The sequence below is a fragment of the Andrena cerasifolii genome, chromosome 1 (assembly GCF_050908995.1).
Source record: "Andrena cerasifolii isolate SP2316 chromosome 1, iyAndCera1_principal, whole genome shotgun sequence".
NCBI classification, from domain to species: Eukaryota; Metazoa; Arthropoda; class Insecta; order Hymenoptera; family Andrenidae; genus Andrena; species Andrena cerasifolii.
The window spans coordinates 20397822-20413189 of NC_135118.1; the positions used below are offsets into that span (position 1 = coordinate 20397822).

At 42.0% G+C, this 15368-nt stretch overlaps 2 protein-coding genes across 6 annotated transcripts in view; one reads left to right on the forward strand and one right to left on the reverse strand.

The window, feature by feature from the left end:
* Window positions 1-15368, forward strand: part of LOC143378348 (uncharacterized) — a 305064-nt gene that overhangs the window by 31701 nt on the left and 257995 nt on the right. The window lies entirely within an intron of this gene.
* The window catches only part of Rdl (Resistant to dieldrin), a 97924-nt gene that overhangs the window by 17933 nt on the left and 64623 nt on the right, over window positions 1-15368 (reverse strand). For all 5 annotated transcript variants that reach the window (XM_076829988.1, XM_076829987.1, XM_076829986.1 and 2 more), the window contains exons 4-5: window positions 3215-3441; window positions 479-561 (exon numbers count right to left, since the gene is read on the reverse strand). In XM_076829988.1, coding sequence (XP_076686103.1) covers window positions 479-561; window positions 3215-3441 — 310 coding nt within the window. The remainder of the gene's footprint in view (window positions 1-478; window positions 562-3214; window positions 3442-15368) is intronic.

Here is a 15368-nt window from a genome sequence, read left to right on the forward strand (position 1 = left end):
GTCGTATAAAAATCGGCGATTGTCACTTCGGTATGTTCCCTTGTAAGACTTACCTAGTGCATACCATCGATATCTGTCGGATATATTGTTCATTTGGATCGAACCTCGTCCAGGGTTGGACCTGTTCTGATAAAATGTCGATTCCATTTTGATAAAAAAAAAAGTCGATAGTATGCCCTAGGCCTATGTCGAGGGAGATCTGTAATTTGGAGCTAGTTCTTTGGTGTAGTTACGTGTTGATGTTACGCGGGGCGAACGTTAAGGTGCGTGATTCTTAACGCCGATCGGCATTCTCAGGATCGACACTGTTGATGCATAATGATAAAACAGGGATCGTATGTTTCCATGTAACGTATGTGGCGTGTCTGTGTAACAGTGGACAGAGGCGAAGGATGTCGAATCTTTCTCAGACTGTCTCCTCAGTTTCGTATGTAATGTATATACGTATGCATTTATACACGCGCACGTGCGTACTTACAGCTCTCGATCTCGATATGGCAGAGCTGTCGGTCCATGGGAAAGTATTGCAGATTCATTGGACACGATGCTGTGATCGTTAAACTGCAACAAACGTAAAAATTCCGTTCAGTGTGTCTACCCCGTAGCTATCTTGGGTAATGACGTTTCTCTAATTACGTAAATTACGTCTCTTCGAATGATATCCTATTGTTTCCTATGAACACAGAAACACCACGGTGATTACAGCTTAGAATCCGATTTTGTATTTTGTAAGATATTGACTGAATACTTTGAACTCGCAAGGAAACGTTTCTAAGCTGAAAATTCTGATTTTAACGAAACTTCGTGTGAATGCAGAGCATATAGGAGTGTGTAAGGAGCAACTTTTACATTTACATTCACTGAAGGGGTGAAATCCACCCTTAAAGTTATCACGTCTTTTCGTTTTTTTAATATAACTTTGTTTTTCTTTTAGTTGTGTGATAGAGCATATAAATTCAAAAATATCTTTAAGTATTTAAACTTATGTTCTATCTCGATTTTTCGGCTTGGGAATGTTTCCTTTTGAGAAGAAGGGGAATTATTCCTCATCAATCTATCTCAGTGTTTTCCCTATTCTACCACATTTGGATCAGCTTTAAGGAGTCTTTCTAATGTGATGGCTGAAAAAACACAATTTTTCGGGAATTAAAAAAAGAAACAAGTGCTGCACGCAGGTAGCATTTTGCACGTTTGTAGCTTCACTCTATCACCTTTTCAGACTATAAAAAATTTAAGTAACGTCTAAACTATACAATTTTAATTTTAAAGTAACGTCCATTGAGTGTGCCTGATATATTTGAATTGGATCGGGACTTTTGGTTTTTTGGCAATCAGGTCTGGCATCTGGAAGGGTATTGTTCTCTTCACGATGCTCTATTCCGCTGTAAATGGTTATTTTTATTTACAAATTTTTTATAGCCTTAAAAGGTGATAGAATAAAGCTACAAACGCGCAAAATGATACGGGCAGTGCTTCTTTCTTTTTTTAATTCTCGAAAAATTAAGTTTTTTCAGCCGTCACACTAGGAAGTCTTCCTAAGTTTCTAGATGAAGAAGGGAATGTAATATAAAGGAAAAAGTGAGCACAGGGAAGTCATGTATGTATGGATCGTCTGAATATAGCAGTGGCGTTAATGCCAGAACTCTCCAGACTGGTTTGCAGCAGGTTAGATAGGATCTGGGTAGAGGAAGAATGGAGTGGAAGCGGTGGCGACCGAGGCTGGGAACAAATTTGTTGTGGCTGGTATATACAATTGCTTCCTCAAGTGTCTCGGTTGCTCCTTGGCGGTAAGGGGTATCGAACCTGGGCTGCAATCGCGCCTGAACGTGACAGTTGCATCGCGCGGCTCTTTTCGTAGAAGAAAATCTATTCCATTACTTGAAAATCCCCCTTGGTTCTTGAATCCATCGATTCCCTTTTCGCCGGCATTGTGTAATGACTTTTCTCTAGAGCTTCCGTATTTTCACAAGTGAAGGACTCGATCTATAGTTGGATCGTGACACCTCGAATAATACTAAACATCTCAAACGATTCATATGGAATTCCTACATGTCACAGTAGACTTTTATATCATTTGCGATAGTGGCGCACCCAGAGGGTTGGGGCAAGGAGCCCCGGCACCCCTCAAAGAAGGGGTTTTGTAAAAGGCAAAGGAAACTGGAATTTATTGTTTAAAATATTTTTGTCCCTTCAACTCGGCTTCCCCCAAGATTAAATCCTGACAAGGAACACTATTCAATTGATGATAGAATGGCGCAGATTTTTTTTATATAGATCGAAAGTATATGTCACAAAGGTGACAAAAATGTAAATTGAAAATGCTTCCGAAAGCTGGTCTGACCTTGAAAAATCGACAAAGGTGAAACCGGGGAAAGAAGAAAAATGAGGGAAAGAGAATGACAAATCCGTGTGTTCAAATTTAATTATCTCTATTATATGAAAATACATTATAGTAAATGAATGATAATAGATTAATGATGAATAATAATTAGAAAAAATTAGTGATAATAAATTATAATGAACTAATGAAATCACAGCAGTGGGTAATATTTATGATAATCTTGTCCACAAGAAGGTTTAAAACAGTGATTGAAGCAATAATAAATTTCACAATGACTGCAACAGCGAACACTGTTTCTTTCACACCTTGATCAACTAGACAGTCTAAACATGCTACTGACATCATTAGTATTATCTTTTATTATCATTAATTTTTCTTATTATTATCTATCATTAATGAATTATCATTCATTTACTATACTGTATTTTCATATAATAGAGATATTTAAATTTGAACAGACAGATTTGTCATTCTGTTCCCTCATTTTTCTTTTTTCCCCTGTTCCACCATTGTTGATTATTCAATGCCAGACCAGCTGTTGGGAGCATCTTTAATTTACATTTTCGTGACCTTCGTGACAAATACTTTCAATCTATATATACTAAAATCTGCGTGATCCCATCATCAATTAAATAGTGTTCCTTGTGAGTGCGCCACTGATTTGCGATATACAATTGATTCTATCGTTAAAAAACTTAGATCACCTGGCAGATCAAATGCTTTCATTAGGTGTCGAAAACTTCAAACGAACCAACTTATTTAACTGCATTCGCACTGATAGCTAGCCAGGTAGACGGGCAACGCGGTGGCAACGGTAATCAAGAAGAACGCGCGCAGTTTCGGAATTCGTTATGAAAGTCGTTCTTAACTCACCGTATACTACGCGTGATGCTCCCCGAGTGATGAATACGAATGAACTCGTTGCTGGTGGTAGCGATGTGAAAGTACGACTGCTTCTCGTTGACGAAGAAGGTGTCGGGCACCCAGATGTTCTTGATGAACTCCGAGCCGACGCTCAGCGTCTCGACGTCCTGTTGTTTGGTGAACGCGAGCCTCGGGTCCGTCCAGAATTGCCGGAAGTAAAAATCCAGCGTGAAGTCCTGGCAGGAGAGATCGGAGGAGCTTTCATTAGACACTGTTTCGTCATAATCGCAGATGGTCCAAGGCGCGCGTAAGAACGACATGGAAAAACGTAAAAGTCACAGGGGCACCGTTATCGAATCTAAGCAACCAGTGTCCCGCTCCTCGTCGTCGCGACGATTCGAGAATGGTAGCAATGGCTCCAACCGCGGGTGGAACGAACAATGGAGCCGCGACGCGCGTGAACTAACAACGTTACGTTCGAACGTACAGCGAGCTCGTTGGAAATAATAAAATCTCGCCGCCGCGCGAGGAAGAAAGCAAACGCGAGCCAGATATCGCGGCTAGATAACGCGGACCGCCTGTTTCACGGTCTGATCCTGGTTCGTGCGAATAAATAGATTTACATCGATTAAATACACCCTGATTTATTCGATACGCCGCGCGTTCAAAATACGCGGCTTATCTATCGGCGTACACAACGGGCTCACGCTCGAATATTCACGAGCCTTGAAATGCCTACACGGGCGATCGTACAGGGTGTTTCAGGTTGCTCCACCCGCGCAACTATAGATGAAATAATAAGCGATATTCGAAAGACGGTCAGGTAAAAATTTAAGGGTCCTGCTGGGGACATTACACAGTGGTCGTGACTTTTCTTTTTAAATAAAGGCTGTTCGAATATCCGAAGACTTGCCATCCCTTTCGTAATAAGTTGATATTTCAATGGTGCACGAGAAGTCTTATTTTGTAACTTTTCTTAAAATTAATTCGCAAACTTATTACTCAACTACTGAATATGTATAGTGCTTAAAAATAATAAAAAAAATTATAATGGTCTTCAAATTTCCGCAACGCATTCATTTAAAAAGGTACAACCACCCTACGATGTCCCTTCGAACCCCTCGACTTCACGTCGAAAGCATCGACACTGACCTCGCCCATACCGATAATGCTATTGTTTATTAATTTTATCTTGCACTTCCCTGAATCGATCTTGGCGCAACACCCGCTAAATGTCATCAGGCAAAACATTCCCTAAAACCATTTAATTCTCTTTTACGTTTTTCCTCGCCCCTTTTGCGCGCCTGTTTCTCTCTCGGTGTGGGAGGTAGGCGGAAGGGAAATTCAGCGTCTTTCCACGGGAGTGAATTATCTTGCGAGACAGAGATAGACAGAGAGATAGAGATAGAAAGATATATATATATAGAGAGAGAAAGATCGCTGTACACGAGATAGTCGCGAGATTAAAACGAGATCGAGGAAATAGCGAGACGTAAGACGGGGGGAAACGATACGTAGAGCGACGCGATCGGATAAGACAGGGGCTCGAGCGGTCGGTAATGGGAGAGGAAACGCAGAACTGAGATCGTGAACGTCGACAGGTACCTTAAAACCCTTGTCGACCGATATCGTCGGCGTCTCTGTGTCCGTACAACCGTGTCGTGGTTATCGTAACGCGCGAAATCGGCTACTTGAACACTCACGTAACCCTATCGAGGCCTCCTTCAACGTTCCGTTTCACCCAGCCCTCTGTGCCAACCTCGGATTAATTCGACCGGCTAAATTCCCTTTAGGCAAACCGTCCTGGACGCCAGTCTGCCGCTGAGCTTCTCACTCGTTCTGTCGTTTATTCCAGCCATGCAATGGGATTTTGGATTCCAACAACGTTTCTGCTCAAGTACGCGACGGATAATTGCGGCCGCGCGCACTCGAATTTGTGTGAATCTGCCTTGGCCACGTCGAGCGCGTGATGCGAAAGTGAATTGAGTGGTTCTTCCGTTTTTTTTTTTTTATAACTTTCTGATAAGTGACTCTTTTTATCGGGTGCGTAACTTTCAGGTGACTGACACGTGTAATAAAGTTCATTGGCGAATCATGGGGCACAGCCGGGCATTAACTAAATAAAACATTTAAATAACGCATCGCAGAAAAGTGACTTTAACTTTAGATTATTCGATGAATGAAGTTACTTTTTTTATTCGTCGAGCGTTTCAACTTCAGCGTCGAATAAATTCGGGCGGAATAAAAAAAAATAAGTTAACTCGGATTAACTTTATTCGAAAAATGACGAATAATTTTTTTTTTTAACATTTTTCGTTCTCCAAACTTTTGATTTAAATAATCCACAATTTTTATTTGAATAACAATTTTGCCCATCTCTAATTAATTTTATTTCTAAAAATTCTATACGCTGGCTACTTGTTCTGATATCAATCCGTCGCTGCTGTTTTAGTTGTTGCATCGTTTATTTAGGCGACTCTATGAACCTTTGAAACCTTCTCCGGAGCAAATAAACGACTGCTTTTGGGTTGCAACGAGTTGGTAGCCTGCTTCGCGTGGCACGGATGAGAAAGCTGCGATAGGAAGTTTCGATACGTAGTATTCTTATCAGAAACTGGCTTAAAACAGTGAAACCACAGTGTCCAATATTATAACAGTGCTGACTGCTCGATGAAGATCGTTGGCGAGATATCAAGACGCGAACAATATTCATTACGTAATCGGTAGAGCGTGATTAATCGAGGCCCATAGGAAACTGTGCAGATTGCATACATATTATGTAACCAAGTATACGATTCACCCGCATTAAGACTGAATTAAGAGATTGTAAATTGCAAAATCGATACAACCCTCACGTAACATTATCGAGGTCGCCTTCAACGTTCCATTTCACCTCACGCTTCGAGTTCAGACAAATTTCCCCGTGTACAAGCCCCTTCGGCAAAGCTTTCCCGACGTTTGCAGCGTTGTTTTCCCAAGCAACACAATAAAAAGCTTAGGGACTTTTAGCTTAGGAGATTTTCTGTGGAGCAGGTGGGACATTCAGCTTGCGTTCGATGATGTTTGAACGCGAATCGAGGATCCCGCTTTAATTTCGGCAGATTTTTCATCCCCAGTTTGTCACGTGTATCTGATCCTCGGTTATTCGAAATCGCGCAGTTTCTGCAACCGGGATGCAGATGGCTCGCGATACTCTTCCACCGTTTCGACGCGATTTAAACGTCCGCGATTCGCGTGCAGATGCGCCAAGTACCGAGGGCAGCTTGGAAATCCCGTAAAATTGAACGACTCCCATCGATAATAAATGATTTCGTGGCTGGTTATTTGTGTTCAGAGGAACGGAAGATCGTGGAACGCTCAATCAAAAATTTTACGCATGACGGGGGAAGCGGGGCCCGATTGAATGAACGCGATTACGCGCGAGTCGAATCGAGAGGGGGAGGGGGAGGGGGAGGGGGGGTGGTGTGAGTGAAAAGATTAAATATTCAAAGGTTCCCGTCGCTTTAATAGTCGATCGTCAAGCAGGAATACCGTGATTTAAGCGGCTTGAAATAGACCCACCGCTGAAAGAAGTTGCGCGTTTTGAAATATTCAAGGATCTTCGCTTAAACTTTAATTACTTCGTTCGAGTAGCGAGAACGGAAAAGCGATTCCATTTGGACGCGAGCAGTCGGCGATATTCGTCGAAACGTTGTAGCGTGCTGTTCGCCGTAAATTAGGGGCCACGAGGGTCGAGTAATTCGTCCCGATAAAGAAAGTTTAAGTGACCGAGGCGAAGAGTTCGGGCGCAATCAGCCGAACCCCGATGGCTAGATTTATTATTTGAGGTCGAAGTTTCCTGATTATTCTATTATTAGAGGGGCGTAATTACAGGTGGGCACATTTAAGCGCGCTTAAAACTTTCATGAGCTAGCGAAGACGCTATTAAAAGTTCGCTTATCAAACACGAGTAACAGACGTATCGATCGCGTTATAAAAAAAAAAAGAATGATTGCATTTACATTCCGTACGGAATGGCGAAAGGTTTGGAGATTCAGAGATCCCCACGAAGACCTTTAAACTTCGGCCAGCTTAGACACTTCATTTTCCACTGAACCAGTCACCTAAATTTTCAGTCGACCCCTTTGGCCTTTGGCAATGCGGACAGATTTTACAGAAGGGAACGATAGAGATCGCTTTTTCAGAGAGGCGAAGTGTTTATAAGAACAATTCGATCGCACCATATGTTGCGTAATGCGAATACAGATGCAGTCCAATAATACTGTGCATGCTGTTTCGAAAGCTCAATTGGAATCGAGCGTTTCATACGCGAAGCTCTTTTCAAGTCTCCGAAGAAGAACGAGAAGGTGCCTCGCAGTACCAATCTCGCGCGGCTCACCTCGTGCACTCGCGGTTCGTTGGTGAAATCTGTACCGGCAGTCGGAAGTTTCGCAAGATAATTCGATACAACTGGAAATTACACGGCTTGTACCGAGCCCCGTATCGCTCGGCGCACGGTTCACTCGAGCATCGGATCCCTGTCGGCGTGGTCGATCTCAGTCGGGGGAGTTTCGCGGCGCGAGGGTATTTCGTGTGTACACGCGAAAGCGGTAAGGTGCCATGGACCTGTGTATATGGTGATTATATGTATTCCATACATAGTCTATGACTACTTGGGCAAGACTATTACGTGCAAGCATGCCACGAGAGACGCTATAAAGCGGCATGCACCGTCTACGTGTACGGCGAAGAATAGATCTTAAGTCTAACCAATAGGTGAATACTTATGCCTAATCGAACTTCGGACTCGGTAACAGTGGCAACGATATATGCGGCAGGATCTGAAAGTTCTTGGAGCTTCAGCGTAAATCTCAACATCGGTCGTGCTGCCGGTATCGAACGTTTATTTCATTAAATACGAATCTCGGTGAAATGGTAGCTGTTGAATATTCCTCTGAGTGACGAGCGCGCCGGAATTCACACCACTGCCTGTCGTAGCTCCCATTCCCCCCTAAACTTCCCTCCAACTAACCAGATTCATCGCGACAGATTTATCGAAACTATAAAAATCAGCTTTTAACCCGCGCGTTAAACATTTCCCCCGAATACACCTGCTACCGAATATTTCCCCTGTCGGGTCGTGATCACCCGTCGCGCGAATCTAAACAGACGGTTCCGGGTATACTGTGGAGTTTGCTCGATGGAACGGCGCGGAGTGTCGCTTCCGCGATTCCACTCGATATGTACGTTTACGCACACGATACGCGTATGCAAACACTTCCGGTGTTGCACTTTAGAATCACAGCGCGCGCGTTCGCTCGCGAATATACACCCGCCGTGGGGATGATTTTTCTGCGCGGCGAGGAATCGCGAGAACGGTCGCACGAGCTCGGTGTATGGATTCAACGAGACAGAATAAAAACGGGGGAGAGGAGGAAAGAAGAAAAATAAACGGCGCGCATTTTCGTGCACGATAAACAACAATTGCCGCGATAAATCTGACCCGCGTCACGCGTAGATCCCCATTCTTCCCCCGGCCGTACAGAACTTTTCATTTCGTTTTTTTTTTTTTTATTTCCACCTACCGGCGCCCCCTCCCCCGGTCCGTCCATTTACAAGCGACGGTGGACGGGAATTTTACGACTATTATAAACGTAGAAGTTTGCCGAATTCCCGCGACCGTTATTGGCGCGAAATTTCGCTGAGCGTGATCCAGAAAGGGGAGGGGGACCGTTCGGAATAAACTTGGACATTCTACAACTCCAATAACAGCTGACACTCACTCTCCCGGCGTCGGCGGAAGGATTTCAACCCCGGGCGACGCTCGCCGTCGTCATCGACCCTCTGTACACGCGGGCGCGATATTTTTCTGACGTTTCCAACGCGTGCTTGAAAGTGCCGCGCTGACTAAACGTGGGAGCACTTTTCATTCTGACGCGCGGACACCACTTCAAGGTTGGACTCAGGAGGTACAAAAATGGCCGTGGAAATGTTTCCGGCTTCGAGGGTTCATACCTTTTCGTGTTAAATTAATTCGGCTGGTATAGGATGGAGAGTGAAGGATAGAGTGCTACAGCGAATGGAGTTGCTAAAACTTGTGGAATGGATATGTGTAGGGCAATTGTGGGAGAGTTCCCGGAACTTACGCGAAGTTGTCACCGTATCTAAAGTTTGCAATCGAACCTTTCTCCAAAGATGCATATTGATAGTTGAATGTCTTGGACTACTACTTGCATCGCAGAAAAAGAAAATTTTAATATTCATCAACCTTCAAATTAAGATCAAATTGTTCATTTTAACTTTCTATTTAAAAACAAAATATTTAAATCAAAGTACACCAAGCACAGTTTTATTTTATACAGTTATAAAATACAATAAAATTGGAAGGTTAAATTGGTACAGATATTATTTCTGCTTTTATACATTTAATTGTTTTTCTTTTTTTCATCTACATTCATTACGCTTAAAATAGAAATAAAATGTGAAAAAGAGTAAAAAGTCCACAAATATGTTTAAAATTATCAGATTTGTCATTAAAAACCAAACAATTTGCCTGGAGATATCACGGTGTCTATTTTAAAACACTTTTTAAAAATGAAAAGCATAATTTAGTCGACTTAGTTTCAGATGCAGCACGGCATCAGTTCCAAATGTCCGGGAGAGGCGCCGCACTGTCGCATTTCCACATGCTATGTCGAAAGTAACCTATTCTGGCGAAAAAATATTCCACAGAGTCTCTTTAACGCATTACAAAAGTTATATCACGGAGAACTATGAATTTTTTACTACTATAAAAGCAAAAATAAACACGATGCACCCGGTAGGTTTACCTCGAAAAATAACAAAATCATTCAAAGTAATAAGAGAAACACGTTCTCGCTTACTAATCTAACCCAATCCACCAGCCCGAAACAAATAAAATCGTCAGAGCTGTATTTCATTCCCGACAACCCTGAAACACTGAAAGTGCGACGCCTCTCCCAGCGCAACATTTCTCCCATAATTACCCTATAGGTATTTGGGAAATAATGTTTGAAAGAACGAGCTTTGTGAATTAAAATTTATGTAGGTCGCGCGTGGAAGTCCGCGTTGAAGTCAATGATTATTATTCTGAGCCATTTCTAAGAAAAAATACAGACAGCTGCATCGTGCAATCTTATGAAACTACTTTTATTTCTCAAGCACGAGTTCAGCGAGCTTCTATTTTCTGCCGAGCATTATATTCACCTGCGTCAAATATTAAGCAGCAGCAAGTAACATAAATCAGCCTGACCCCAGCTCTGCCATCGGAGGCTTGAAGTTATACGTACCCACTCGTTGAGCTTGTCAAACGAACAATCGCAACATGAAAATATCCGTAACTCGAAAACAAAACAACTGCCGCGGGCGAGTTTTTTTTTATTGCTTTTATATTCAAAGTTCATTCTTGAAGTGGTGCACTCGTATGTTACGATGCATCCCGTGTTTCGATATCCGGTTTCGTTTACTCTTCAACTCGCTCGTTAATGAGTTTTTAGTTTCAATTACCAATTGCATCGTTCGTAACGTTGCGTGCGCAAAGTTCCTTGTTGTTATTAATTGGGGAACTTGTAGTGGGCGTAAGTGGTTTCTGACGCGATAGCCAAGTCGGGGAGCAACGTTAATTAATTAAAAGTCTGCTGGAAAGTACGATATAAAACGATACGTTGATGTCAGTACGAGCGGATGTCGTCGCGGCTGCAAGCTCCGCTTCGTTTGGCGCTCCTCCAGCCGCGACGTCGCGCAGTGGACGTCTAATTTGTCGTAATATATGTTCGGACGGTTTACGTTCTCCGACTACTATACATAAAAATCGCCTAAACCCTATAGCCCCCTCTAAATCACTATTTACCCCAACGTTACGAGAAACCGTTCCTACACTCCGTTTGAAATACTCTTCAACATTTCCGGATCACGTTATTCGTCGCGAAAGAACTAGCTCTAACACCGGCAGCGAGGCGATCCGGAAATTCGGAAAATTATGCAACTCTGTGTGCAACTGGAGTAGTTCGTGCGTAAGATTAATCTATTTTTTGTTGGCGCGATAGTGCAGTTTGAGGGGATGAAATCGCCCCTTGAAAAAATGCAGAATTTTCTTCTTTGTGAAATATCTGGAGAACGGTGAGAGATATTGAAAAAAGTTTAAACAAAAGGTGCATCTTTTTTATATCTATAAAACTGCATAAAAGTAATTATTGAATTCAGGATTGGTGGCGGGGGTAACTTGAAAAGTGTGGAATTTTCGATAATTATATGTACGCAGTTTTGTAGATATTAAAAAAAATGCAACTTTTGTTCATACTTCTTTTCGACATCTCTCACCGTTCTCGAGATATTCCACGAAAAAGAAGTGAACTTTAAGGGGTGATTTCACCCCTTAAAACCGCACTATGGCTAGGGTTACCAGATTCAAAAATGAGACAGGGGACAATCTAGTCTGAAATCGGTTGAAAAGGAGCACGTTGTAAAATAATACCAAATTTTAGATATCAACTTTTATTATGTAAGAGAACATTATGTTTACATTAGAATAATCTTGTAGCTACTATAGTAGCAGACAAAAAATTTACCACTTTTTCGAACCACCCTACATCTATTACTTTTTAATATCAACTTAAAACTGCAGTACGTGCCTAATATACATATCCTGAAAGAGAATTAAAAGCTGTATCAAACCCAGTTACAGTTGAATTTATTTAACTAACAAACAAAAACCCCACATAACATTAAACCAGACAACACATTTTTAAAGGCAATAAAAAGTTACCACTTTTGAACATTAATAAAAAAATCTAATATTTTGTTAGGGCACCTTTTGCTTTTAGGACAACCTAAAAAGTTACTAAACGTGGTAACTTCTTTGTCGGCCTCAAAAATTTGTTACCCCGTTCAATGTCATATAACACTTTTGTTTGTCAGTTAAACAGATTCAACTTTAACTGAGTTTTATACAACTTTAAATTCTCCATCAGAATATGCATATTAAACATACCACAGTCCCAAATGTATGCTAAAAAATAAAAGCAATAGAACAAATCGAATAAGTGGTAACTTTTTTGTCCGCTAGTGTATATATTCAGGTCCTAAATAGGTAGTAGATATAAAGTACACTTATTTAGGCATACTTTTCAGAGCTGCTTATTTTTGACAAGAATTCTTCATTTCTTAAGATACAATTATAAAAATCCATACAATTCATATATTTGAAATTGTATTGAGTCAGTCTTTAATACCTAACCCAGACCTATTCAGGGTCTGAATATGTAGTAGCTACAAGATTATTCTAATGTAAACTTACATAATAAAAGTATTATTTAACAACGTCCTCCTTTTAAAACGATTTCGGACTAGATTGCCCCACTTTTTCATTTTTGTATCTGGTGATGGAACCTTTCGTTTCTTTTTTGGAAGGAGGACATTTTCAGGTGATAGGAGGACACTGCATTTCAGTGAAGCAAGGAGGACATGTCCTCCTTTTGAATACCACACAGTAACCCTAACTATGACATCAACAAAAAAATATCTTTATCTTACCCATCAACTACTCTACTTGCACACAAAGCTGCATAATCTTCGAAATCTCCGGGTCGCCTAACTTCCCTTGCAAGCACCAAACCTACTGCAAAAGTACGATTCTCAAAGATCGGTGGGTAATTATATCGAAGCACGCTCCCGCAACGGTTCCAACCCCTAAGAACAGGGCGGACGGTTCGCGCTTAGCGTAAGCGTTCGCCTACGTACGTCGAGCAACAGAAACGAGGAGAACGGAACAGAAGTGACTAGAGCACAGTGATACGAAGCTGTAATACAGAAGCGTTCCAAGCAGAAGCTGGCAAGCGAGTCGAAGCTGGAAATGAAAATAGAGAGAAAGAACGCGGTGTGTGTACGACCAATGACGGATAGGCGAAAGTGGTACTCGTACGAGGACGCTGTTCGCCGGGCAAGAGTGTCCGTCGCGGTTTTCACGCCTCGACGAGTGATCGGTCTCTGTGTGTACGCGTGCACACGTTCCGCTACGCAGCGTGGATCAATGTGGACACGGATCGTGCAAGCGTACGCGCGCACACACAAATATATATATATATAATAGATAAATAGTAATATAACGTGTACGGCGTCATAGTGATTGATAGCGACCAGAAGCGTTCTGCACACACTGACAATGATACAGCTCATATATAGGTGTCGTATTATACCCATAATGTAATAATAAATATAAGAAATATGTATGTAGATATATCTATAGACACAGTATTCGTATAGTCTCGATCGTAGTCGCAACGTCGCACGAGCTATACTCTCCCGTTTGCTATATGCGATCGTCGGCTGGCCACAAGGGAATTTCGGGAGGCATAGGAGGACAGGTGTTCTCTCGTCGAATTCTTTCGCGATCGGGCACCCTTTCGCCACTGTTCCCTAAGCATTGCGTCCTCTCTGTCGCCCCCGTTTCACCCTCCGGGGCCGATAAACGCTGCGTCCGGAGTCTACGAGAACAGAGGGCGAAGGAGACCGCTTCACCGCGGCCGATCTTTCGCGCGAGAGACTCCTGTAGGAGGAGGGATGCTGGGCGACGGCAGGAAGGGCGAAGAAGAGGAGACGAGGGTTCACGTAGCGGAGGCTCGCCAACGGGTATAAAAATCGCGAGTCACGTCCCAGGTGACAGTGTCGACTTGATTTGGTTTCCGCACAGGGCTCAACACCTGGGGTCCAGTCTCGTACATTCAGCTCCAAACTCGCATTCTGGATCTCGATCGTGCGTCGAGCTCATCCCACGGCTCGCTCCTTGAAATGAGTGCAAGGCATTTTTAGGGACGTGGAAAGTCCTTTTGCAGTCTCACTGGGAATTCGGTTGTTTGCTTTTTGTACAATTTCGATTTTTTTTTTTAATTTACCACGCGGCAATCATCTGTTGGTCGTGATGCTCTCCGTTTCGACGGGAGGCGATTATGTAGGAACCAATGGCAAACGTAATTCACGGGTATTATGCCATCTCGAGCGACCCGCCGTGGCTGGAATTTTTTCGTCGGAGCAAATAGAACGTCGACGGAAGTCGATCCAGCCTCGTGCCAGTTTGAAACCGATTGCAGACACCGGAACAGATACCTCTGACTACTACAGGAGTATACGCAATACACAATACGCCATATGATTACGCTATATACGTATCTTAAAATATTGAGAAAGAAAATATATATGTATATATATATGTATACCATACGTGACGCTGTGCACACGCTTATATACGTACACATCTATAGAATACGTGAAATTTGCGAAAATATGTATGCGGGGTGTGAAGAATGTAACAGTCACGGTTGCTGTGAATGAATCTGTTTAGTGGGTCCGATGAAGGTTCTCGATCTTGAAATCCGAAGTCGAAATATTTCTCCTATTCCTGCGTGTTTCACTCGACAGAAAGGTGGAAAGAGCCACGGTAAGCCACGTATTGCAAATAAATCGTTTTTTTTTTTAAATTAGCGCGATGTTCCTTTAGAGCGTGAAGCATTCTTTCAACAACACTTAAGGGGTTAAGCCACCTTGGAGGCCCGAAAATCATATGTAAGTTTCAGAATTTTTTGGGGCGAAATTGAAAAACAAATGAAAAAAAATTTAAGGGTTTTATTCTACATGCCTTATGGTATATAAAAAAAATTGTAAATATTTTTTTTAATCAAAATGGCGTTGCTGGTGCTCTTCCATTCTTGCAGTTTTTGAAAAGGCGCTCTCCACAGCTAGCAGTAGAAGTCCCGAATACTGCTTTCTCAAAATATTGATTTTTGCAAAAATGGTGGTCATTGGAAGATCATATCAGTTTTAACCGAAAAATTTGCCTAAAATTTGAGGCCCAAATTGTGTCTAAAATTGCCTGTAGCAAGAAAGTTTTTAATCAATCGTAAAATCCGTATGTACTTCTATAGATAATCTATTATAGAAGGTACTATTAAAATTCCAAGTGAATCGAATAAAAATTGTTCAAGTTATGCTGCTAGCCAATTTGAAAAAAGTGATTCCGAGGAGCTTCGCGAGACAACGCACATAACTCGGCCATTTTTTAATATTTCCGTACAATATTTATACAATATATTCATTAATACATACCCCGAACACAAGATGTATAGAAATATTTTTCATCTTCATAGTATAAAAAAAAAAAATTCGTCTAATT